At 48.1% G+C, this 23793-nt stretch overlaps 8 protein-coding genes across 8 annotated transcripts; 3 read left to right on the top strand and 5 right to left on the bottom strand.

Moving 5' to 3' along the window:
- Window positions 1–7119: 7119 nt before the first annotated feature.
- On the bottom strand, window positions 7120–7574 carry N7473_009830 (uncharacterized protein; the record flags this gene model as incomplete). Its single annotated transcript, XM_057155769.1, has 2 exons — window positions 7120–7457; window positions 7568–7574. The coding sequence occupies 2 exons, from the start codon at window positions 7572–7574 to the stop codon at window positions 7120–7122; spliced, it is 345 nt and encodes a 114-aa protein (XP_057004424.1).
- A 919-nt stretch (window positions 7575–8493) lies between these two features.
- On the bottom strand, window positions 8494–9969 carry N7473_009829 (pyridoxal phosphate-dependent decarboxylase family protein; the record flags this gene model as incomplete). Its single annotated transcript, XM_057155768.1, has 1 exon — window positions 8494–9969. One exon carries the CDS (start codon window positions 9967–9969, stop codon window positions 8494–8496), a length of 1476 nt encoding a protein of 491 aa, XP_057004423.1.
- A 683-nt stretch (window positions 9970–10652) lies between these two features.
- N7473_009828 (cytochrome P450) lies at window positions 10653–12453 on the top strand (the record flags this gene model as incomplete). The annotated part of the gene is made up of 4 exons (XM_057155767.1): window positions 10653–11777; window positions 11843–11953; window positions 12021–12187; window positions 12261–12453. The coding sequence occupies 4 exons, from the start codon at window positions 10653–10655 to the stop codon at window positions 12451–12453; spliced, it is 1596 nt and encodes a 531-aa protein (XP_057004422.1).
- A 1034-nt stretch (window positions 12454–13487) lies between these two features.
- Window positions 13488–14285, top strand: N7473_009827 (SDR family NAD(P)-dependent oxidoreductase; the record flags this gene model as incomplete). Its single annotated transcript, XM_057155766.1, has 1 exon — window positions 13488–14285. One exon carries the CDS (start codon window positions 13488–13490, stop codon window positions 14283–14285), a length of 798 nt encoding a protein of 265 aa, XP_057004421.1.
- Window positions 14286–14859: 574 nt separating this feature from the next.
- Window positions 14860–16305, bottom strand: N7473_009826 (uncharacterized protein; the record flags this gene model as incomplete). Its single annotated transcript, XM_057155765.1, has 3 exons — window positions 14860–15375; window positions 15462–15989; window positions 16045–16305. 3 exons carry the CDS (start codon window positions 16303–16305, stop codon window positions 14860–14862), a joined length of 1305 nt encoding a protein of 434 aa, XP_057004420.1.
- An 800-nt stretch (window positions 16306–17105) lies between these two features.
- Window positions 17106–18446, bottom strand: N7473_009825 (uncharacterized protein; the record flags this gene model as incomplete). Its single annotated transcript, XM_057155764.1, has 2 exons — window positions 17106–17244; window positions 17305–18446. The coding sequence occupies 2 exons, from the start codon at window positions 18444–18446 to the stop codon at window positions 17106–17108; spliced, it is 1281 nt and encodes a 426-aa protein (XP_057004419.1).
- An 873-nt stretch (window positions 18447–19319) lies between these two features.
- On the bottom strand, window positions 19320–20426 carry fgaOx3 (chanoclavine-I aldehyde reductase easA; the record flags this gene model as incomplete). The annotated part of the gene is made up of 1 exon (XM_057155763.1): window positions 19320–20426. The coding sequence occupies one exon, from the start codon at window positions 20424–20426 to the stop codon at window positions 19320–19322; it is 1107 nt and encodes a 368-aa protein (XP_057004418.1).
- A 910-nt stretch (window positions 20427–21336) lies between these two features.
- On the top strand, window positions 21337–23475 carry N7473_009823 (cytochrome P450; the record flags this gene model as incomplete). Its single annotated transcript, XM_057155762.1, has 10 exons — window positions 21337–21592; window positions 21658–21686; window positions 21750–21959; window positions 22026–22119; window positions 22186–22385; window positions 22471–22782; window positions 22835–22945; window positions 23009–23169; window positions 23238–23312; window positions 23388–23475. The coding sequence occupies 10 exons, from the start codon at window positions 21337–21339 to the stop codon at window positions 23473–23475; spliced, it is 1536 nt and encodes a 511-aa protein (XP_057004417.1).
- Window positions 23476–23793: the final 318 nt, after the last annotated feature.

Raw genomic sequence — 23793 nt, 5'->3', positions numbered from 1 at the left:
GTCTTTTCACCTGACGCACTCGACACTTCTGCGGTAGCCAAGTTAGGCCTAGCGTAACTTCCTATAGTACATGTACCTACACAAGTACAGTGCTAGCGCGTAAATCATACGGCAAAGGTATAAATGAGCCTTGAATCATCTTATAACTAATATCCTCAAGCCTTTTTTTTCTCTGGGAGCGATACTATTGAGCCTATACTTGACGAAAATTTGATCTCCCACAATGCCAAAGAAAACTAGAGTTAAGCGCACTGAGACCATCTGGAACTTATTCGTTCAGCAGCCAGACACGCAAGTCAATAGCGATCATGCCGGTACAACAGAGCTCTATTTAAAACACATGGATCGCAATTTCCGAAGATTGGTTGATCCACTTCTCTTAAATCTTTCCAGGTCACTTATAGTTAAATAATGCTAGGTTTACGTAAGAACTGGTCCTAGTTGTTAACGTAATCCCCGGCCGTCCTGGCCACCCAACTCCATTAGCAAATTTCAAAATCAATTATCTCCATCAAAACGCATTGAATTCTCTACTGCTGGCGACTTTTACATCGATTAATCTTATGGCCAATCTCCTAATACCCACTGTATCTAGGTGGGGCCCTAGTACGTGGTGGATCTGCCTGAATAGGTAATTCGCCCTGCTCATGCGATCCTACCCTATCACCTTCTACTGGCTGATTTAGCTGTTTAACTAGCTATAGGCCCTCTTCGACGGTCAAACCCTCTTCGCAGGGTATCTGCCTAGCTGACCGACCGCGTTTCTTAACGATCCTCTTATTCGCTATGCGTAGATTCGAGACCTCCTGCGCTAGTAATGCAGTGTTATGTAGCGCTTCGCTATGGCCCTTGATCATCCGATCTAATATAGCCTCTGCTTGGCTTTGAGGGCTATTTGACCGCCGGTGTATTAGATCCTTAAGTATTAAAGATTGCTTATGTAGCTGAACGATAGTTCTGGGCGTTTTTAGTGTGAATTGGGTAGAGCTGGTGCTTAGCCGGCTACCTAGTGGTGTAGGTATTCGTAGAGATATTAAGCCTTGAGAGCACTCTTTCTGTATCGACTGGTACTAGGCCACTAGCTACGAAGCTATTCTGAATAGTAGATAGCTTTTAGAAGGCCTCTAGTCGCGCGTATTAGTAGTTCTCTAAGAAATCGTACTTATCGATATAGTTATATCCCCGATTCGTAGTTCGATTCACCTTTAAGCTTAGTGACCGAGTCTGTGATTTTGTCCGACATCGCGAAGGACGACAGGTGTAAGGAGCGCGACGAGGGCGACGGAAGCCCAAGAAGGGGCAATGGGAGCCCAGAACGCGCGGAGGCGTGAAGAAAGGTCGAATAACAGGAAAAATTGCTGCACTCCCGGGCAGCAGAAGGTAGCAAGCGGCAGGTGGGGAGAGCTTAAATAAGGTAGGGCATGTGACCGGAGGTCAGGGCCAAACAAAGATTAACTTGCTAGGCTGGAAATATTTCTAAGTTAGTTGATCAGTCACTAGCCGAGCTGCAGATGTGATCAACGCAACGAGCCATAGCACTATTAATGACTACGGATCTTGTGAAAATGGACGCGGTTTCACTCTTGAAAATCCAGTATCTAGTCGTGGTTTTACGTTGTTTAGCAGTTTTTTATGAGTATAAGAGCAAAAGAAGAAAACATGAACTCTAATCACTTGCTACACGCGGAAATCCAAGAAAGAAACCAGCCCAGATGCGAGCCCAAGAGCTACTAAACCGCCATAGGATGTGGAGCAGATCGGTCGAAATTCAGGAGGGAGCCATAGAATCTTCTTACCGTCCCACTTGATCCACGGCTCCGGTCCATCACAGATTTGCAGATTGTTCGAAGCCAACTGAGCGGTACGGTCCTCACCAACCGATCGACCGTTCAAACCGTCACTTGATGAAGCAGGTGGTTTTCGAGGTAGTGAATATAGGTAAACCTTTCCGAGCAAATTCAATGTGGATAATGAACCTTTCCACATTGTACATCCGCTGCAGAGTGCCCGTGATTGGGTCCCAGACCCCCACAGTTCCATCAACAGAGGCTGAAGCTAGCAGCCGACCTCCAGGAGAGAAAGCCAAATACTGAACCTCGTTAGGGTGGCCCGTGTCCCTCTTCTGCATGATTCCCTTCACAGAGTCCCAGATCCGCACAATGTTGTCCTCAGACGCAGATGCCAATAGCCGACCATTAGGTGAGAATGCCACTGCCTCAACCTGTCCCCGGTGGCCTCGAAGGGTATTTTGTAAATGTCCCTTAGTCAAGTCCCAGAGCAACAACCCCCCACCAGAGCCAGACACTAGTCGCTGACTATTAGGCGAGAAAGCCAATGAGCTAACGGAACCGGAATGGCTGTCCAATTGTCGCTGGTCGCCTTGAACTAGATCCCACACCCATACCACATTATCCCCAGAGGTAGAAGCTAACAGCCTGCCATTCGGCGAGAAAGCCACACAGACAACTGATCCTGAATGGGCCTCAAGTGCCTGCAGAAGCCTCCGCTCCCGCGCCCCCGTGGCGGGATTCCAGAGCTGCACAGTTCCATCGCCTGAGACAGATACCAAGTGTGCGCCGTCGGGTGAGAACGCGATGAATTCGATCCAACCCAAGTGGCCCTCAAGTTTCCACATCTGTTTCCCTGTGGTCAGACTCCAGAGTCTCACAGTATTGTCCACGAAGGCAGAAGCACGCAGTGGCCATGAGCCGAAATGGCTACCTGCTCTACCACACCTGAGTGGCCCTCGAGCGGCTGATCTAGTGTACCTGTGACTGGATTCCAGATCCGTACAGTCTTGTCCTCAGATGCAGAGACTAACAGCTGGCCACCAGGCAAAAAGGCCACCGAAGTCACTCTGCCTGAATGACCTTTGAGATCTTGCATAAGTACACCCGTCACGGGGCTCCATAGCCGTACGGTATTATCACGGGAGCCGAGTGCCAATAGCTGACTGTCGTCCGAGAAGGCTATCGGTCGAGCCTGTCCCGAATAGCTCGTGAATTCCTGTAGCAGTATACCTGTCTTGGAGACCCAGACCCGTATGGTATTGTCACAAGAGCTGGAAGCCAGAAGCCGACTATCTGGAGAGAAAATGATCGAATTAACTAGAGCCGAATGACCTTCCAGAGCCTGTTATTCCGCGCTCCATTTCTTGTCAAGCTGGGGGCGGAGGCAACTGGCATATCCGAGTGGGAAGTTCTGCCTTGAAGGGTGTGTATATTATTGACGTTCGAGGTGCAAAGACCAGCCCAGCACAATAAATCTGAAGTGGAACTTTACCAGCTATCTGGCAATTTTTTAGAGCAAAACGCTTAGCATCATATAGGAAGTCAGCCATTGCAGAATCGCGGTCGATCTAAATTTCATTAGCATTGGCTCAAATGGCTGCCTACTGTATAATTGACCGATATAGAGAGGAGATCAAGCATACTGATCACCTCCGATATAAGACCCAGAAGACTTATTGCCTCCACCTAGTGCAGAAATTGCTTCTGGAGGAATAGCAGCACGTCTTCTGTTTGGAAAAGTACGGCCTGGCTCCTTTCGATATGATATGTCCAGTAGCGACAAGAGTATTGTAACTCAGGTGGTAGATGTTGGCGGATAAGTTTAACGTCGATGTCCACCGTACGTGTTCCAGGGCTATCTAAATTGCAGATATCTTTGTGTAGATGGCGATCTATAGTACGCAGACAGAACTTCACAATCTCCTTGTGCATCCTCGGCCTATCCACATGAAACTTAGTCCCCGGCTGAACAAGAAAATCCCAGAATGAGGAATGCAGACTCCTGACAGGCTTATCGCGGTTATCGGAAATGCGCAAAACCGATCGGAAAAATCTCAGGCGATAGCTGATTTGGTCCACCCGTATGCTAAGAAAAGCGGATAGCGCATTTATAGAAAGTGGATTAGTAAGTAGAATAATGACACCGACTATACTCTGAAACTCTTGTAGGATCTGCTGTAGCTCTAACTCATCGTTTTCTTGCTCGTTAAGTAGTTGTGTGAGAATTGGCAGATATGTCTTTTCCATCCTCGAAGCATATTTGCGTTGGTCCTTAAGGAGTTCCGCCAGGCGTAATCTAGGTTCCTATGATGAATTCTCGATATAACGGCACACAGTGGCAGCTGCGATAAATAGAGGGACAGATATTGTGAGCAAATCCTGGATGACGTTATCCCCTGGCCAGTCGTCAGAAATATCTTTGTCGTGTTTGATTTTTGCGAATCGATTATGCAAAAATAAGTGTATATCACGCTCTATCACTTCTTCAGGTATCTCGTGAAGAGCTAAGTCCTGATATGCATGATTGGTAATGTCCGAAAAGCCGAGGTTGATCGGAAGTTCGGCCCTGCTAGTCACGAAGATCCGAAAGCGATACGCTCTTGCCTTCTGTAGAAGTGGCAGCAATCGAATTATGTTTCGGACGTCTTTGTCATGCTCACATTCGTCCAAAGCGTCGATCACTATCACAACCGGTTGAGATTGTTGGCTGAGTTGGTCAAGATTAAGCAGTGGTTGAAAGAGCAGTTTCTCGAACTGGTCTCGAACTGTCTCTGACCGTCTTTGACGCAACGTCAGGCTCATGATCAAGTGCCTTTTGCACTGGTCTCAGCCCAGAAATTCTGTGCATCAGTTGCCATGTTATTGTCGGAAAACATTTCTTCGCGTTACCTCGATCCCCTTCGCCCCTCTTGAAGAAAAAGCTGGCACTGAGATAGTTGTTGTCCTTGAGCGACCTGGCCACAGTCCGAGATATTGTAGATTTTCCTGTCCCGGCCATTCCTTTTAACCATAAGATACACTTTCCGAGTGGTGACGCAGCCCATTCCCTAATGTCGTTGAGTATTTCAGTTATAGTGCCGAGAAGACACTCATCATCGTGCTGATCCTCTAATGAGTCAAATGCAGCCCCATGCACTATAGGCAGCTTGCCATAGGGATCCATATGAAGGTCAGTACGATCTATCCAGAACAAAAACTCTCGTAACTTACTTGGAAGACGAAACTCAGCGGTGATCGGAGCGTGATTAGTTCTATCTGTAATCCAGAATTCTGGTGACCAAATAAAACCGTCCAGTCTGCCATCTTCAACCCCGTCCGATCTGGCATAGTCTCTATTCCATACGTCTAGCTGCTGAGGCGAGGAATTAATGTCGGCCTCTCCAGGTCTGGTTGATTAGTAACCTAAGTACCGAGTTTAGTGGACGTGAAATCTTCCGGCCAAGGTGTAATAAGAAACTAGTGTCGCGACCGAATGGCTCTCTCATAGGCATTGTTCAAAGAAGGGGTTGTTCATAATTAGATAGCGCATTAGAGTCGCCCTGATGCTCTCATGCATACCGAGTCTAAATTGTGACGCGGTAATATGAATACATGAATAAATGGTGATTATGGGGTGGGAAGAACTACTCGATACTCGATTCCCTTCTAGGATGCATCCTCGTGCGTTGGATCATTAGTCAACAGAATAAGATAACTAGTTAGTTAATTATTTAACTAACTAATATGGACTGAATTGATTGATCGAAGAGAAGAAGATCTATCGCCGCGAGGACACTTTGGGGTGTCTCCCTTATGGAAGCATGATTACGGCGTGAGAAAAATATGTAACAGAAACTAATATAGCGGCGGGTATCACCTTCCATGGCGAATCATATGAGAAGCTTTTTCGACTCTAAATAGTTAGTGATCCGAGGTGCCGATTAATGCCACTGAGCCCATAAAGTAATATATGACCATGGTAGCCATGGTGTATCGACAACCAGGACTTGCGTTTGCTTACTTTCCAGTAAGGGTGAGTACCCGACCTGGAGTGGTGGGGATTGATCACCATATGAGATGGTTACACAGAGCATTGCATGTATTCAGTGCCTGGCCAAACAATATCTGGTAGCCCCACAGTGCATAAGCATTGCATTGCAATATTGAAAATTTTGAAAATTTACGGTACTTAACAGAGGTTTTACTATGCATCATAGAGAGATAAGATTGGTGTTGTAACTGAGATACATTTGGCACTATTGGACGCCGCCAGGGTGAGATATTGCAAGGGATTTATTTCCCCAGTGAGTGTACAATAGAGAAGACATTACATATTTTTTTTTATATTTTGCAAAGTTCACCAGTAATTAAGCGGTCTCTTTTCCTCCGCTCAATTAGGCATGTTCCAACTCCGTTGACTCTGTTCTGTCAAATCAACTCCTCTCACCTACATCCCTAACTAAAATACCCGTCATCCATTATATCGCTCGTCCGATATGAGGTTCCTCGTCATTATCTCGGCTCTTTCCCTTGCCAGTTTAGGTCTTACCAGCCCAGTTAAGCAACAAGAGCAAGCTACATGTGCGACCTGCAGCCAGGGATGCCTTCGAACTGACAACGGTGATTGTTATCCCAACTGGCCTGAATCTGTTTGCTCAACTTATAGCGGTGTAAGTAATCCCTTTCCATCTTGATCCTGATGATCTTAGACTCTAAATTGAAATCATAGCAAGGGTGGCAATGGTGTGCATAGAGAAGAGACCGGGCCCGGGCTTTTATGCGATACGTTGCGAATTTCGGTCGATCAAGCGACACTCAACGAGCACCCAATAGCGACTGGGGAAAGTCTATAGTATTACCGAAAATGCATGCCCTGGCGGATCTTAGTTGACAGAAAGCTCACTATACGTACTTCGCTCCGGTGCTGCCTCGGCCATGAAAGGCATTGCCATGGTCATTTTCCTTCTTCAGCCATAAAATGAGCCAGGATTGACCTCATAGTGTCAAAGTTTGCTTCTTTAGTTATATATATATACGTCAATAAGCTTGAAATTGGGCCTTGTTGAACTTGATCTATATTATAATCATAAGATTCAATAGTAGTAGGTGATAGTAGGAGGAGGTAATGAGAAACAGGAGGAAGAGTTATCTCCAGAAAGAAATTGTAGTTACACCCAGCAATGCTATCTCCGCCAATGTAGGGAAGGTAGTCACTGGTACGGATACTGATTACTGAAGATTTTCAACAATCCACGTGGAATCATATACAACAGCAGATTGGTCACGACTCAGAGATTCTTGGTAACCTACCACTCCATTTTCGCACAGTTGATAGTCAGAAAGGTTAAGTCTAAAAGTTGATGCAGACTTTTCCAATATGCTGACCGCTGGCCATGTCATCAAAAGCATCAATTACCCCATCACGAGTGAATTTGGAAGTTCGCTCGACGGGGAGTGCCAGATTGTGGCTGCTAATGAAGCGAACCACGTCTTCCAGTATTTCATTGGAGCCGATTATGACGCCGCGAACGTTAGCCCCCTTGCTCAATGCAAGAATGCCAACATCAAGCATCTCCTCTCGAGAGGTGACAGACAGAAATCCAATAACAGCGATGATTCCACCATACGCGATTGCGTCAAGGGATTGTTTGATAGTGCCGGAGCCGCCATTTTCGAAAATGAAGCAGTCTATTAGTCAGTATCATGGGTAGGTAACTATAGTTGGCGAAAAGTCCCACGGTGTGGGCTACGATAGTTTTCACCCAAATAGTGGAGATTCTACCCCAACGATGACGGACCTTCCATTGGGTCCTATTCCTAAAATCCATGACATGGATGTCCTTTTTCCTACTCGGGAATTGCATCTATAGACCCCAGAAGCCGACATTTCTGACGCGGTTGTGTTCAGCACAGAAAGTCAAGAAAACAATTTAGAGGAGGTACAGCGAGAGACTCGGCGTTCAAGATCTCGACCTCCGTGACTCACATTATGAAAAGCTTGGGAGGTCCCGGAGAACAGTAGCCAGCTCAAATCGTATCATTTCGATCATCAATCCGGACTCGAACTACATTATAGCGAGCAGCGGTGAATGCTTCTGAGCTACCAATTCTCCTGGGCAATGGTCAACGGGCAATGGAAGACTAGAGACCAATGGCTCGAGACTAGGTAGCTTTATTGTGTTGTCCATGGCATGTTCCCGTGCTCCACCGGATCTGGTATTCGCAAAGTCTTGGGCCACTTTCGAAGCAAACCTCCAGGCTTGAACTGGAAGATGAGTCAGTGAGACACAGTGCTCTTTTCTGTGCGGTTTTAATTTTGGAAAATGAGAATAGTATCTGCTTGGAAGACGGCTCTTTGGCCATGTTTACTACGAAGCTAACTGATGTGCTCCATACATTGCTCTTCATGCCGTTGGTTCAATTCAAGCACCGCAGTAGAAGACTTGCTGGTCAATTAAGCAACCGATAATCTATACGTACTATGCATCACTTCGTCATATCCAGTATCGACCGAGACCAAAATTTACTAAATCATAGGAAGTAGAACATCTTGCCTTCGATAGACGGGTACCTAGTTCACCAGGAGACAGCTTGAGTAGATAGCGCGTTGCCGTGTGTCGTGTCTTCGAGCTGCTCGCTTAGGAGGGACGGAAGACCAGCAAGTTAGAAGACTCCCAGAGTTTCTGGCAATTAAATTTGAGATTATAGCGTTGTCCTATCTATATCAAGAATGTAGCGGAAGCTGTCGTCTTTCTGGTCCGCAGGTCGACAGCTTGTCTGCGCAATCGTCTCTACAGTGCGCGCTTTGCTGAAGGCAACTGGCAGCAACATCTTCCACGACCTGAATAACGTATGTGACCTCGTTCATTGTGGTATTCGGGTTGATTGTGCACATTCGCAAACATACTTTGCCGTCAAGTATAGTCGTGAACATGACAGCAACGTTACGGGCGATCATCTCTTTGGAAATGGTCTCATTCAACCTGTCAAACATAATTTCGTCCAAATGGGGAGGCGCGTAGCGGAAAGTGAGTATGGCCAAACTTGCAGGAGAGGTAATTTCCCAGTGATCCAATGATCGAAGTTTATCTTCGGCGTGCATGGCAAGCTCAATTCCCCAGTTGATCATGTTCTCAATGGCTTCCGTTCCCAGCACTTGTAAAGTGAACCAAAGCTTCATATGGCGAGCGGGCCGGGTAAGTTCAATTCCGTAATTGGAGGGATCTCGCACCACGCTCACGTCTCGGACATACTCGCCCCCAGCGGCGAAGCTTTTGAGTGGATGAGTCCCGTCGCGAAAGAGGACGAGCCCGCACCCATGCGTCTGGAACATCCATTTGTGGGCATCCCATGCAATACTGTCTACCTGTCCAAGACCTTCAATCTTGTAACGATGCTTCGTGGAGAAGGCCACAGCGCCTCCGTATGCGGCATCGACGTGAAACCACAAATTGTGCGACTTTGCAATGTCGATGATCGGCAAGAGGGGGTCAATGGTACCCGTATTGGTCGTTCCAAACGTTGCCACAATCAGAAACGGACGTAGGCCCTCATCTAGGTCTGAGGTGATTGCTTGCTGTAGTATGCGAACGTCCATGCGAAAGTTTGAATCGACTGGAATGCTCTGGATCTGCCTGTCTGAAAATCCAATGATGCGGAGTGCTTTCCGCACACAAAAGTGGGCCTGCTCTGATATATATACGACCCCTTGCGAGCGAGTGTGTTCCGCGAGCTTATGATCCCGGGCAACAGTCATGGCAGTCATGTTGGCGATTGAAGCGCCCGAGACGAATTGCCCTCCGGCAGTAGGTGGAAGCGCAAATTGATTTGCGATCCACTTAACCAGCGCCCTTTCAATGGCACAGATTCCTGGACCGGCCGATAGATTGCCAGCAAAGGGGTTGAAGGCATTTGTCAAGGCCTCTCCAAACCAAGAAACTGGAGAGGCGGGAGAGGGTATACATGAGAAGAATCGAGTATGGCCGAGGGCGATACGGTATGAGAGAATCTCTCGGGTGTGTGCGATGACTTTTTCCAGGTCTTGAGGTGTTCCCGGTATGGCCATCTCTTCAAGTCGGGCCATCTCCTCAGTCGTGGGACGGCGCACCAGCTGTTCATCAGCATCGCGAATGTGATGTTGCTCAAGGAGTTTGTGACCCAGAAAAGTGTCCAGTGGATGGTCTTCGCTTGTCACGGTCATGGTATCCAGTCAGGGTGAGTGTTTTTGAACTGTCCGATTAATGACGACGACTTGTTGCGAAATCAGCAGAGATAGATCCGAATCGGAGGACCATCTCTGTATCTCTACAGCCAATATATGAACAACGTAGCGTGAAGCTGACTGCTTATCTGCAATGCGACCAGCCAGCCCCCTGAAAGGTATCCATATCTGCAATGAAGAATGATAAATCGAGGGATCCACGGCAGCTTGCCGAGATCCAGGTTTTCCGTACATAGCAACAAGATCGCTGCGGGTCTGCCAAAACAGTTTTTGCCTTCGCGCGGACCCCTTACGTTTCTAGCTATGTACTGCAATGTAGCTTTCGAGTGTCACCGATTCACAATTACGGACCCATTCTCTATATGCGCCTAGCGTTCTTCGGCGACCCTTACATTTTGTAGACGTTACACAAGCTTGCCGTGGGGCTTGGACTGAGCTGAAGAATGTGTGCCTGTGTCTTTTGCATCTGATATGCTTTACTCACGATCTTGGTTGAGTGCATCAGGGCCAGTCTGAGATAGGACCAAACACGTTGCCCCCCATATCACCAGAAACAAGTCACTTTAGCAACGCGCACTACTGACGACTCCCAGGCGTAGTCGCTCTTTACGCTTGAGACTGTCCCTCAGTGCCCGTGTTCAAAGTCAGCATCGTGGAAGGCCATGATAAATCTACTAGCTGTTACGTTTCTTGTGTGGGTTGGGGTCAAGTTTATATATCGCCTCCACTGGCATCCCCTGTGCCACATACCTGGACCAAAATGCGCCGCAATCAGTCATCTTTATGAATTCTATTACGATGTCGTCAAAGGCGGAACTTACCTGTTTGAGGTTCAGAAGATGCATCGGAAATATGGTGAGCCATCACGGTGTTTTAGACCTGAAATCATCACCCAAGCTAATGTCGGTCGCTTTATGACAGGCCCTATAGTGCGTATCAACCCACGAGAAGTTCATATCGCGGATCCAGATTTCTATGACGATATATACTCGTCGGCAGCGAGAACAAGATGGAAAGACCCGAAGCAGGTCCCCATGATCGGCGCGCCATTTTCCATGGGTGCAACATGGCATCACGACCATCATAAATTTCGCCGTGGCCTTATCAAGAATCACTTTTCACGCCAGTCCATCAACAGGATTTCCCCGAAAATCCGTCAGAAAGTGGATAAATTTTGTGATCGTCTCGAAGAAGCCTCGAAAAGTGCTCGTCCGGTCAACATGAGCGACGCCTTTGCCGCTTTGACCTCCGATATCATCGCTGGATATGCGTTCGACCTAGAGCTCGAATTCCTTAGTGATCCTCAGTTCAAGAACGATATCTACCGATCTGCACTGGAACTAGACATGCTGTGCCATGTTCTCAAGTTCTTTCCATTCATTTTGAAGCCTGTACGATGGCTTCCCTCCCAGCTGACTATCTTCTTGGGGCTACAAAACAAGTCTTTGCGCTCGCTCCAAGACATAATCGATAAGCAGATAATTTTGAAATCTTTTCAAGCTGATCTTTGTGAGAAAGACGAGAACCGCACGACTGAGAACATTTTTACCTCACTCTGCAATCCAAGAGTCCCAGCAGAGGAGCGCACGCTTGACAGGCTGCGAGATGAAAGTTTGGTGCTTCTCATTGCTGGCGCTGAAGCCACCGCTCGAGCTCTGGCTGTCTTCGCTTATTATGCAGCAAGTGGTTCTATCTGCCTCAATAGGCTCCGGAAAGAGCTCCGAGAAGTCTTACCAGATGCAAAATCGCATGCATCCTGGCCCCAGCTGGAGCATCTCCCCTATCTGGTATGTTGGCCGCTGATCTCCCTCTTCTGGGGCTGAAGGCATGGCCTCGATTGACATTTGAATAGAAAGGGGTCGTGAACGAATCACTTCGACTCTCTTTCGGTGCCGTGGGTAGACTATCTCGCATGGCGCCAACGGAAGACCTGAATTACAAAGGCATCAAAATTCCGAAGAAGGTAACCGATAATAAAACTCTGCATCATCATCTTGATTAATTTTTGGGCTAATCTGACATTCTATCAGACTCCAATGAGTTCGTCTGCATATTTGATTCATATGAACCCCGACGTGTTCCCAGAACCAGAGCGATTTTCACCCGACCGATGGCTCAAAGCTGCCGCGAGTGGGATCAATTTAGAACGCTACTTGGTGGCCTTCTCTCGAGGAACCAGGCAATGTATCGGAATCAAGTAAGCATCCGGGGTCTGCCCGAGCATTATCTTGTTGAGAAATACAGGTTGACGTCTAATGACACCATGGTAGCTTAGCTCAATGCCAGCTTCATTTCACCATTGCGGCAGTCGCACAGCGATTTGATTTCGATCTTTTTGACACCAAGTTGGAAGATATCCAAGTGACCAGAGATTATATCACTGCCTTCCCTCAGGATGGCCTCTTTGATGTGAAGTGTACGATTCGAAGCAGTACAGTGGAATATGTGCGAGAGGTATATTGACAACGTACTTTCGACTCCTAAACCTGCACTGCTATGAGTACGCAAGTTTGATTTTACGTCTATTCCAGTATAATTTACTCAGCCACGACCGGGCTATTGGTACTGTACATGTGTCTTTGCACTGGAGAATTGCTTTGGGCTGTGGTTTTATGGTATTGGGAATATCAGCTTCGGGTGAATCTGGGTTATTAGAATGTGTTTTAGTAAACATCCTATTTGGGAAACAGAATAGTGCTACCGAATTCTAAAGAAGAGTAAGGGTTCACGTAGAGCAGATGGTGACCCGATCAGGAGAGGTGATGAGCTCGACCAAGCTTCGGGGAATCGGTCTGAGGGGACTGGCGAAAAGAGCGACGAGGGGCATCCATGGAGGGATGGCGGGTAGTAAGCGTCCAAGAATGAAAGCTGCTTTCTGCAATCAATGCTACGAACATGTCTTATCTCAGCCATCGTCCAGCAAAGCTTTTGTGGGTGCATCTTGAGGCAGTATTAAAGTTGGGTATGGGAATGAACCACAGGGAATTTCGTTTGGTTTTTTCAGGTCAGGCGATAGACTTCACTGCAGCATGCACTACTTGAAATCGAGGAGGGCTTTATTCGTACCTTTGAAATCTTCGCAGAGAGTCGAGGCGAGACCTCGAGCGGCTGCAGCTGCATCTGTACGCCCAGTAGTGTAACATAGTTTCAAGTGAGCTTGAATCATTCCACCGCTTGTTGATCTCTTCCTATGTCACTTCAGAGTTGCGGTGAGGCCCTCACTCAACTAAATTCCGATGTTGAGATCACTCGCGTGTTGAGAATCCCCTCACCCAAAATGTTTCTGTCAGCCCATAGTGGACCCGGCACCATAGCGGACCCGGCACCATAGCAATAGGCGTATAACTGGGTACCGTAGATCATTCTCAGCTGACGAGCGTATTTAGCGCGAATCTCACTCGCATTTTGAGTATCTTCTATCGAAAGATTTTCATTCCAGCTGTTCTTCAGAAGAGACAAATCCTTGTCATAGCCCTAAAAGGACTCTGATACCGAATATGGGATCCGTCAGCAAAGCATACATTGTCACTGGGGGAAGCTCAGGAATCGGCCTCGCTGTTGTCCAGGCCCTTCTCGCCAAAGATGCTGTTGTTCATGTTATCGATATAGCTCCAAATATTCCCAAACCTCTTCTGGAAGCCGAGCAGAGCGGTAGAGTCTACGTTCACCAAGGCATCGACGTTAGCTCGCGCGCACAAGTTGACAAGACTTTCAAAGCAATCCTCGATCGCTCCCCCCGGATTCACGGCCTCGTGAACAGCGCTGGAATTATTTCAGAGAGCCTCGACGGTTTGAATCTCCCGGAATCTGATGAATCGTTTCGGCGCGTGATGGAGGTCAATCTTTTCGGAACCTGGATTGCAGGGACCGCGTATCTGAACCACATCTTGGATTGCAATCCAAGCCTGCGCAGTTCACCCGACGAAATGGAAGTGAGAGAAGGACTTGGGAGCATCGTGAATCTGGCTTCTGAATCGATCCTCAGAACAGATCCAGGAATGGCTTCGTATAATACGAGCAAACACGCCGTGGTCGGCTTGACGAAGTCGTGGGCGAAAGACTTTGTCAGGCGCGGAGTGCGTGTCAATTGTGTTGCTCCTGGGATGACAGACACTCCAATGATTCAAAATGAGAGTATTCCTCCGGAGATGGTGGAAGAGTTCATCAATACGGTGCCCTTGAAGCGGCCTGCTAGGCCGGAAGAGGTTGCTCAGCTCATCGTCTTTCTGCTGGAGCCGACGTCGTCTTACATGACCGGACAGACTATCCCAATCGAGGGTGGTATTACCATTTAGATAAATACCTGGAAGGTGCCTCTTGAGGATCTGAGAAGTGACTCATCTATATAGACTATTAGCAGGCCAAATGCATTCACATCAATACAAACAGTGGCACTGTCACGTCCGGCATAGCTGTCCGTTCCAGCTACTCCTTAACCTACAAGACACCTGTGAAATTACCTGGCTCAAAACAACAGTTAAAGTATTCCAGGTAGCTACATGATGCCTCAGACTTGTAATAAAACTCTCTGGAATACGGTCTTCGCGGCCAAAAAAGGTATTAACTAGGAAACATGTACAGGTGAAAAGTTCGTGTCACACATTCCTCCTATAAATGAATTTGTTCTTGTCTGAATACATTGAGCGACTAGCCCGTACGATTCCCTCAAGTGTTCGATTCACGGATTGCCCGCCCTCAGTATCAGTAGGAAAATGTTGCAAAGAGCAGTATTCTCCAGATTCAGAGCCTTTGACGGAGTAAGTAGGTTTTAAACCCCCCCCCCCCCCACCACCATCTCATTCCCCTGCTTCCTTCCTTCACGCCGGCGTGGTCACACCATCATTTTCACTCCACAATTTCGTTCTCTTGTCACTCAGAATTATAGATCCAAGACACGAGGCTCAGTGCGCTACCTTCGGGATAGTGAGCACCCTCAAACTGCAGCCGCGGATCACATCCCTCAACAAGGTTCCTCAGCTGTTCGAGTGTGCGTTCGGTGCTAGAAAAAATGGAAAACATCGAGACATCATAGATGCGGAGTAGCTTCTCCGTATGCGGTGAAATAGATCCACTTTGGGGAAGGACGATATCCGCGACGAGTAAGCGAGTTCCAGTTTCAAAGGCTGGCAATAAATTCTTCACAATACGCTGAGCATCTTCATTCGGCCAGTCATGGAGTATTTGCCTCAAGAGATAGGCAGGCGCTCTGGTCTGCTGGATTGTAAAGAAATCATGCGGCTCGAAGGTGATCTGACTGACCCATGGTGCAGATGGTAGCGAAGCTTTCGCTTGCTTGATGACGTCGGGAAGGTCCTGCACAATGATGGTGATGTTGGGGTTTTTCTCCACGATTGCAAGGGCGATCTGACCCAATGAACCGCCAACCTGTGCACGTATCAGCTGATATATATAGAGAATTCCAGTGAGGACGAGGAAGTAAATGACTGATTGGAGGTGGATTCATAACGTACGTCGACCACGGTGGGGAACTGACTCCAGTCCATGGCACCTACGATATGCTTGAGAGAGTGAGAAGGAGAAGCAAGTAAAGCAGTCATGCTCGAATGAAATCGAGCACTCTGTACCGGGTCATTCTCCAGCACTTCCCAGATTGTTCGTCGCGTCTCGTTATTATAGTCTCTAGCATGCAATGCTAATGCTGCTGGACCTTGCGATGCTGTCTTGCCGCTTGAGTCAAGCCGAATCGAGTCATAGAAATAGGTCCCCGCGCGCATGTCAATGTCGCACATGAAATGCGTCATGTCTGCAACGTCTCGATCTAGATGGAACACAGCGGACATGGCAGTGTGTCGAACTTTGCCTGTCGCATCCTCTAAAAGGAACCCACCCATCGCGGCTAGGCGAACGAGTCGTTGCAGCAAGTCGGGTGCAATTTGCGCCGGACCAGCGAGCTCCTTGTATGTAACAGAGCCATCGAGAGGCACCTTCTGCGGGATACCCATTTGAATCAAGGCTTGGAGAGTCCCATGCTCGACACTCTGATTTCAACTTGTCAGTTCCGTTGGCAACTGCTGGTCATTCAATTGGGCGTACCTTTTCAGATAACACCGCAAGAGCTTCCTGTGGGCCTTTGGCCAGTCTGATAATGGTCTCCGCGGCAGTGATTATCTCTCCACGAGAGGCGAGGCCCCGAGAACTAAGAAAGGACAGATCATAAGGGGAATTGTCTGGTGCGAAGCTGTAGTCGCTGTAACCAGCCTGATCTAGTTCCGCGGCGAACACATGGACTGCGCGAGTCAAATGCTTCAGACTTTCACGCAGTGTTCGCACGGGGGTTTCTCGCACACCTCTCATCTTCACAAAGGGATGTGTTTCGAAGGCTTTCCGGCACGTAAAGTATATCTCTGCGGGGTTTTTTTTCTCATAAAGAAATGATAACCGCTTTTCTAGCAAAGGAACGGAAGATCTAGACACACTCGTCCATCCATCAACTGCTGGACAAGTGGTTACACAGCCTTATGCAGCAAGCAAGGTGTGCATAGGGTGACCGTAAAGGTCGGGTTCGCTCTTCGATTGTGAATCTTGGTCTTGACCTGAAGCAGTACATAAGTATATACAGTTTGATAGAAAGGCAAGTGATACAGTTGGCCGTACAAGCGGTCAAGCTATGGCATTCCTGCACGACTGTTCATTTCTCTGTGACATACAGGAATCATGGCGGGCTATCGGGGGTAGATTTCGCATTACAAACGCCGAGACTTGAGCTTCTTACCGCTCCAAATGTTTCATTGAGTTCAATCTCGTCCTGTCAGTCTGTGGGTAATCCAACCTTTTGACCAAAATTGAGTCTGTCGGCGACTCTCGTTTTCCACTGCCCCCATTCGCGATGCAAAATCTTAAATATGGAGGCGGAGCGACCGCAAGTCGAATTTCACAGGAATCGTACGTCATTCTGCGAGGAATGATTTAATTAAAGAAGAAATTTGGGCACCTGCGGTGTGCCATGTCGAGTGCAATGGATGTCTGCTCCGTAGAAAGTACGCAGGATTACAGAAATATCGATCGGAGTTTATTCTAAATTGAAACATGACATTGAGGACCATTCTTCGCTTTCCATCTCTTAGCTTGTATTCACAATTAGATCACTGCTGCAACTACAACAGTCGAGAACCTTCCCAGGGGTATCGCCCCGATGAAAAGTAATAGGCCGACATGTACGGCCCTTTTTCCTCTGTGTAGGCAAAAGAAAGGGAGGTGATAAGACGAGTGGAAATGTTCATGTCAACATGAGAGCTGAAACGGATGGTTGGTCAGTACCTTGTCAGTTCCGAATTCAAGAGTGAGTACACGTACAAGACATTTGCCAGCTTGGACGGGTAGCTATCAAGATCTGTCCAGCCAAGGTCCGAGGTGAACTGAGCCAGGCTTCTGACTACAGCCATATCATTTTCCCCAACGAGTGGAATATAGATCTTTGGCTCGGGTTCCAGGCTTCCGGGTCGCAATTCGTAGGAAAAGGTCAATCCACTTCGACCATCCTCTTGCTCGGGCTGGCCGAGTTCAGTAGTGGACCGCACTCCTTCCGGTATACCTAAATAATCCCATAACCTTGAAAGCAGTTCCCACCCTTTGTTAATGGTAGAACTGTTGAGCCGTCCTCCGAGGGTCCATAGATGGTGAACATTTGCTTTAGTCACATTCGGCTCGGCAAGATATATCTTCACCCGGCCCTCGTCGGGCACACAATCCCATCCAAGTATGCACACATTGGAAAGAAGCCCCATTTCTCCCAGGGAAGTCTCTACCAAGTTGAATGCTGGAGAGATGAATCGTCCACCATCTGCCCCGCGAACAGCGTTTAATACAAGTTGACCAGAAGGAGCCCTGACTGCGTCTGCCTTCACCAGCGGAAAGAAGTACATCTTCAAATCATTGAAGCAGCTCTTCAAGTCCCAAGAAAGAATAGATTGCGTACTCAAATGCATGGTCGGACACTTCTGGAGGGCCGAAAGATCCTTCTTTGTCACAGCGAGCGCATTGATGAAATGATTGTACAGCCTGGTGTCGATCTCGCGGCCATCATTCGACAGCTCTGCCAGTAATTTGTTGACCGTTGGCCAGGGGCAATATTGATCATGGCTTCGACCAGTCTGTCCAATTGCAGTCGTTGGCGCAAAGTCGAATCGAACAACAGTCTTGCCTTGCTGGAAGTTGACACTGAGCTCATATGGGCAGCCGCCTGGGACAATGCTGTCTGATTTTGCTTTCGGATACGGTCCGAGCGCTGCAAGAACATAACGATAGTGAAAGATCAAATGCAGGTATTGCAAATGAACGTCATATCCGGTGGCCGAAAGCAGTCTCTCAAGCAAAGGAGCAGTGTCTTTCCACCAGAGTGCTTGGTCTTCGTTTGGGAAGTCAAGACTCAGAGAGAGCGTGTCAAAGGTAGTTGCCACTCGCTTTGGCACCGCAATCGCTTGATTTCCGATCGCCATTTCCAGGAGGTGCCACAGTGAAGATGCTTGGGAAAGAAGTTGGGCTTGTTAGGACCAGGTTGTCGATTTGTGATACTCAGTGCACTAGCGAAGAAATGTTGGGAAGTCTTCGACACACGAATGTGTTTTAAAGCCCATGCCGGTTCTATTCATCATAACAGGTCTAAGAATTCTTGATCTGGCTATGGTTTCCCCTCAGGTATGCACTCTATACACCGCTCTTTACCACAACATCTATGCGTTGGATGATAGCTCGCATGTGCATTTTCATCAAGATGGATGGATATAGCGATATGTCATAACGCTAGCCAAGGTTGCATATACCAGCTTTTCATCTGCATGATACAGGGAATGGAAAGAGAAAGAAAAAATGGGGGTCTGAGCGTAACGTAACTTCAAGGCTGATCTCACGAAAAGAGGAAACTCGAACCTAATTAGACGCAGCGTAGTGGAAATGGAGTGGAGATTAGGAGCGAAGGAAAAACATCGGCACCAATGTCGAGTGTGGTGTATGGTTCGACCGAGATATAGAATCAAGCAAGGCACTCACGATCGAGGACATGAACTGCGTTCTAGAAATGACTGAATGCCCTGAAGCCTTTTGTCTCTTCATAAAGTATACATTATAGAAGACAATGGTAATAATGACGCATCCGACTTCGGAAATGTGTAAGATAGTGTTCCTGTTTCTACTACTGCTCGTGAAGGCAGACACTATTTTTCATCACCAGGAAGGGATGGAATGGCAATGATTTGAGTTCAATAATCTGTCACAAGGGCAGTAATGCGGAATAGGGAAGGTCTGTCTTCCGGATCTTGTAATCTAATTGAATGTCTTCCAAATAATAATATCCTACTGTTCCACCACTGGACCTACGACTGGGCCACGAATTCCTCACTAAAAGGGTAATCAATATACCCTGCCTTGGAGCACGGGGTGTAGAAAGTGTCCCTGTCGTATTTGCTGAATTCAAGTCCTTTCTTTGCACGGAATGGAAGGTCCGGTGTCGAGATGAAGAAACGACCAAAGGCAATCAGTATCTGATATTCAGCAAACTGCTCGTCTACAGCCAGACGGGCCGAGTTTTGAGTGTAACCGCCACAGAGAATCACAGGTCTCGACTTTCCCCAGGCCCGAACAAAGATGCCGTTGTATTCTTTATCGTCTGCAAGATCTCCCTGTTCCCATCGTGGATTGGACAAGGTCAGATACGCCAATTGCAATCCCGCAAGAGCTTTGATGAGAAACTCAAATTGCGGTATTATATCACGCGTCATCTTCATGCCAAACTCCTCGGCCCAGGGACTGAGTTTAATTCCAACTCGGTCTGCGCCGACAGCGTCCACAACGGCTTTGGTCACCTCAAGGGCAAAGCGGGATCTGTTTTCGATGCTCCCACCCCATTGATCCGTTCGCTTGTTACAGATCTCCTGAGTGAATTGATCGATCAGGAAGCCGTGTGCGCCGTGAATTTCCACGCCATCAAACCCTGCGGTAATGGCATTCCTGGCTGCGGTTGCAAAGTCGGTAATGTAGTCTTGAATCTCTCCCTCAGTAAGCGGATGAGGGCATCGCTGATAAGGGTCAACAGCAGTCGCACTGCTTGACACGAATCGAATCCCGTCCTTGTCAAGAGCCTCCTGTTCGGCAGCACGGCCACATGCCCACAGCTGTAAAAAGATATAGGAGCCTTTTTGGTGGACGCATTCGGTCACCTCTGTCCATGCATGTATTTGATCCGTACTCCAGATACCCGGAGTGTTCGAAAACCCGACAGCCTGGGGACTGATCGCGGTTGCCTCTGCGATGAGCAAGGTCCCGGGTACCGAGGCACGCTGCCCATAGTAGTCCTTGACAAACGGGAGCTGGATGTAAAGATCATCGGCACGAAGCCGGGTGAGCGGTGCCATCACCACCCGGTGGTGGAGGTTGCAAGGCCCCAAGCGAATACTTTTGAAAAGCTTCGAATCCTTCGTCATGTTTGGCAATTCTTTCTTGAGAAAAATGCGGCCAGAGGCTCCTCGGATTCGTAGAAGGATGGAGGATGACAGACTGAAGAATGGACGCCGTTGGGAACACCCCCGTGGCCGCCTCGATGAGCGGTCATGATCCGATCGAATAAGGCCCAAGAGGCGGCCACGGTCTAGTCGCTGTCGCTGCTGCTGAATGTGTACTGCAGCTGGAAGATCCTTGCGTGTCTATCATGCTGTACACGGTGTACAGTACTGCACGAAAATACCTCATCCCATCTGTGCTGATGTGGAGTTTCACCGGAGACCATCTTGCAGACGAAGAATGTGCATTGAACGTACTGTACTGTCGGTCCTGTTGTTACCCGCCCCGCTGTTCATTGGAACTTGATCGTGAAGATTCCACAGCGGCGGGTGGCGGGCGGGAGAATGATGTGTTCGACGGGTCCGAGAATGGCATAATCGAAGGCTGCCAAGAGTCACTCACCCGCACGCCCGCTCGGTACCTTCGGACAAATCATTATGTCCTCTAGCATCATATACCTCTCTCCACAAAAGCCACGGAATGGTATTTCACCGCCAGATTGAGTAGATCAGCGTCCGCGGGACGGGGCGATCCAGCCGGGCCGGGCCTATATAGGGTCTCTGGCTGCCCTCCCTTGCGTCGGAAGTCCCGACCTGGCCATCGGTTCCGATTGAAGGCTGTGGGCATTCCTGCTCATCGATAGCAGTATGCATAGATCGATGGTCAACTTTGCTCATCCTGCAGATCACCACTGAGCCGGTTTCTGATGAATCACCCCGTCCCGCCAATCCGCCCTACCAGAATGGTGTGTTCTTCTCTTCCCTCGATGTTCATCCACCCTTGCCGGTCGACCTTCTCTCAATCTTAAACCACAACTGGGTAGTCGCTATTAGAATGGTAGCGTCTATTCGTTCCGAGTCGCCCATCTGGCAAAATCAGGTAGATGCTGCGAGATGGACATGGGTATTGCCGTTATTGGCCACCAGTCTCAGTCTCTTGTGGATTTTAGTACAACGATACTACCGTGCCGGACTGTCCAAATTCCCAGGACCGGCATTGGCCGCTGTGAGTGGCTTCTACAAGACTTATGTTGAGGTCTTCCAACAGGGTTGCTTTGTTCACAAATTGGAAGAGCTACATGCCAAGTATGGTAAGATCATGCTCCGCAGCCAATCGTTGTTCCTGGCAGCACACTAAGTCGCAAGCCGATATTAGGAGATGTTGTGCGCACTGGGCCAAATGAGGTTCGTTTACCATGGCCCTGAAGAGATCACCACTGCTACAACGGTCCCCTGATAACCTGATAGTTACATTTCCGAAATCCCTCGGCGTATGCAGACATCTACAACATGAAGAATCGCTGGGATAAAGACCCCAAGCTTTATGAAGCATTCGGTGAATCCGACTCTTCCTTTGGCAGGCTGTCTTATCGCGCGGCCAAGGAGCGCAAGAACGTCTTGCAGTCGTTGTTCTCCAAAAAAGCTGCCGTCCAAACCCACGAGCTGATCGAAGCCAAGGTACATTCAATGATAGCCCGGAGCGACTGGCTGCCAGTATGTGCTCACCACCAAGCTGCTTCGTAGGTAGTTGAGCTGTGTAACGCATTCGAGAAATCATCAGGTGCTCCGGTCGATCTCCTCGGGGCCTTCAGATGCTTGTCAATTGAGACTATTGCATGTATACCTTCCCCGCCGCATCTACAGCACGCTGGGATAACCTGACACAGACGATTCGTGACTCTAGATATCTTCTGCGGTCAGTCCGTGGGTACTTTGCAATCACTCGATTTTGATCCACCTCTTTTGCAAGCAATGGACGAGTCTGTCAACTATATCATGCTTATGAAGCACTTTCCGATCCTCCAAACTCTTATGCAACGTTGCCCCCCGTGGCTAGCTAAAATTCTGAGCCCGAAGGCAAGCGGAATGGTTGACTTCCGGGAGGTAGAGTCCCTTGGTTCTCCTCGGTTGGTCGATAATGTATGACAATTTCAAGCGCTGACTTGGAGTGTCTTGTCTTTCATTCCAGTTTTTGGATCAGCAAGTCAGCACCCTTATGGCAGACAGAAAAAAGCTCGACAATCTTCCGCATTCTTCCACCATCTACCATCTTCTACTAGGCCCGGAGGTCTCTGCACCACCGTCACACCTTAGTATTCTTGAAGAAACACAGACCCAGGTTTTTGCTGGAGAATCTTCGGGGCTAACGCTGATGCATGGATCGTTTCATATTGTTCAGACACCGCGAGTATATCAAAAGCTCAAAGAGGAGCTCATTGCTACGTGGCCGAATCTTGATCAGCCACCAAGTCTTGCGACGCTGGAGCGATTGCCCTACCTCGTAAGTCTTTCGATGTGACATGTGACTGCTCAGTCAACTTAACATTCTTCAGAATGCTGTCGTTAAGGAGTCTTTACGAATGGGTGGAGGAGCAACTTCTCCTCTCCTCCGTGTTGTTCCCGAAACTGGCGCCATCATCGATGGTGTACTTATTGCTCCGGGAGTAAGTCCGTCCCCTTGTCTTTTCCGCGAATATACGGACACTTTGACAATCTTACAACGTCAGACTGTTGTTGGCTCGAGCAGTCACTTTGTCCATCGAAACGGGGATATCTTCCATGACCCCGATGAATACATTCCGGAAAGATGGATGGATGGGCGCGGAGATGAGCTTGAGCAACATCTAGTTGCATTCGGACGAGGTCCACGACGCTGTATTGGAGAAAAGTTAGTATTCCGTCTATTTTAATCTGTTGCCTGATAGCACAGCGTCTTGAAGCTAAAGGTGACGACAGTTTTGCTTGGGTCATTCTCTTAACATGTATCGCCCACTTTTATCGCAAGTTCAACGTTGAGCTTGATCCCTCCAGGTAATGCACCATTTCGCGTAAATATTCTTGGGTGGTAGATCTTGAGCGTATTTGCTGACAATAATCTCTATCTAGTCCCACAAAGTTGGACTGGAAGGATAGATTTGTTCCAGTGTATTCCACACCGCACCTCACTGTGAGAGTGAGCAAAGTGATCCTATAGATCTTTCAACAATCCATTCGTTGCCTTCAACTTTGAAGTAACTACAGAGAACGTGAATCTGTTTATTTTGATACAGTGAGCTTCAAGGTCCAGTAGCATAGTGATCCTTGTACCTGTAATAATGTTCTATATGGTCTGCTAGTGGTCAGTGCTTTATTGAAGGCGGCCTTTGACGAAAGTTGGCTTTAGCTGTCCCAGTTGTTAATCATGTCTTATGTACATCCTGTACCGCCATGATTCCAGAGATCAAGAACTCTTGGCCAAATTCCAGATAGCAATGGCTTAAGTTAGTCGAGACAATGGAGACAATGCTACAAC

Source organism: Penicillium subrubescens (assembly GCF_028828155.1).
Source record: "Penicillium subrubescens strain IBT 31985 chromosome Unknown utg000007l_segment0_segment0, whole genome shotgun sequence".
NCBI classification, from domain to species: domain Eukaryota; kingdom Fungi; phylum Ascomycota; class Eurotiomycetes; order Eurotiales; family Aspergillaceae; genus Penicillium; species Penicillium subrubescens.
This window is presented reverse-complemented; position numbering and strand designations above follow the sequence as displayed.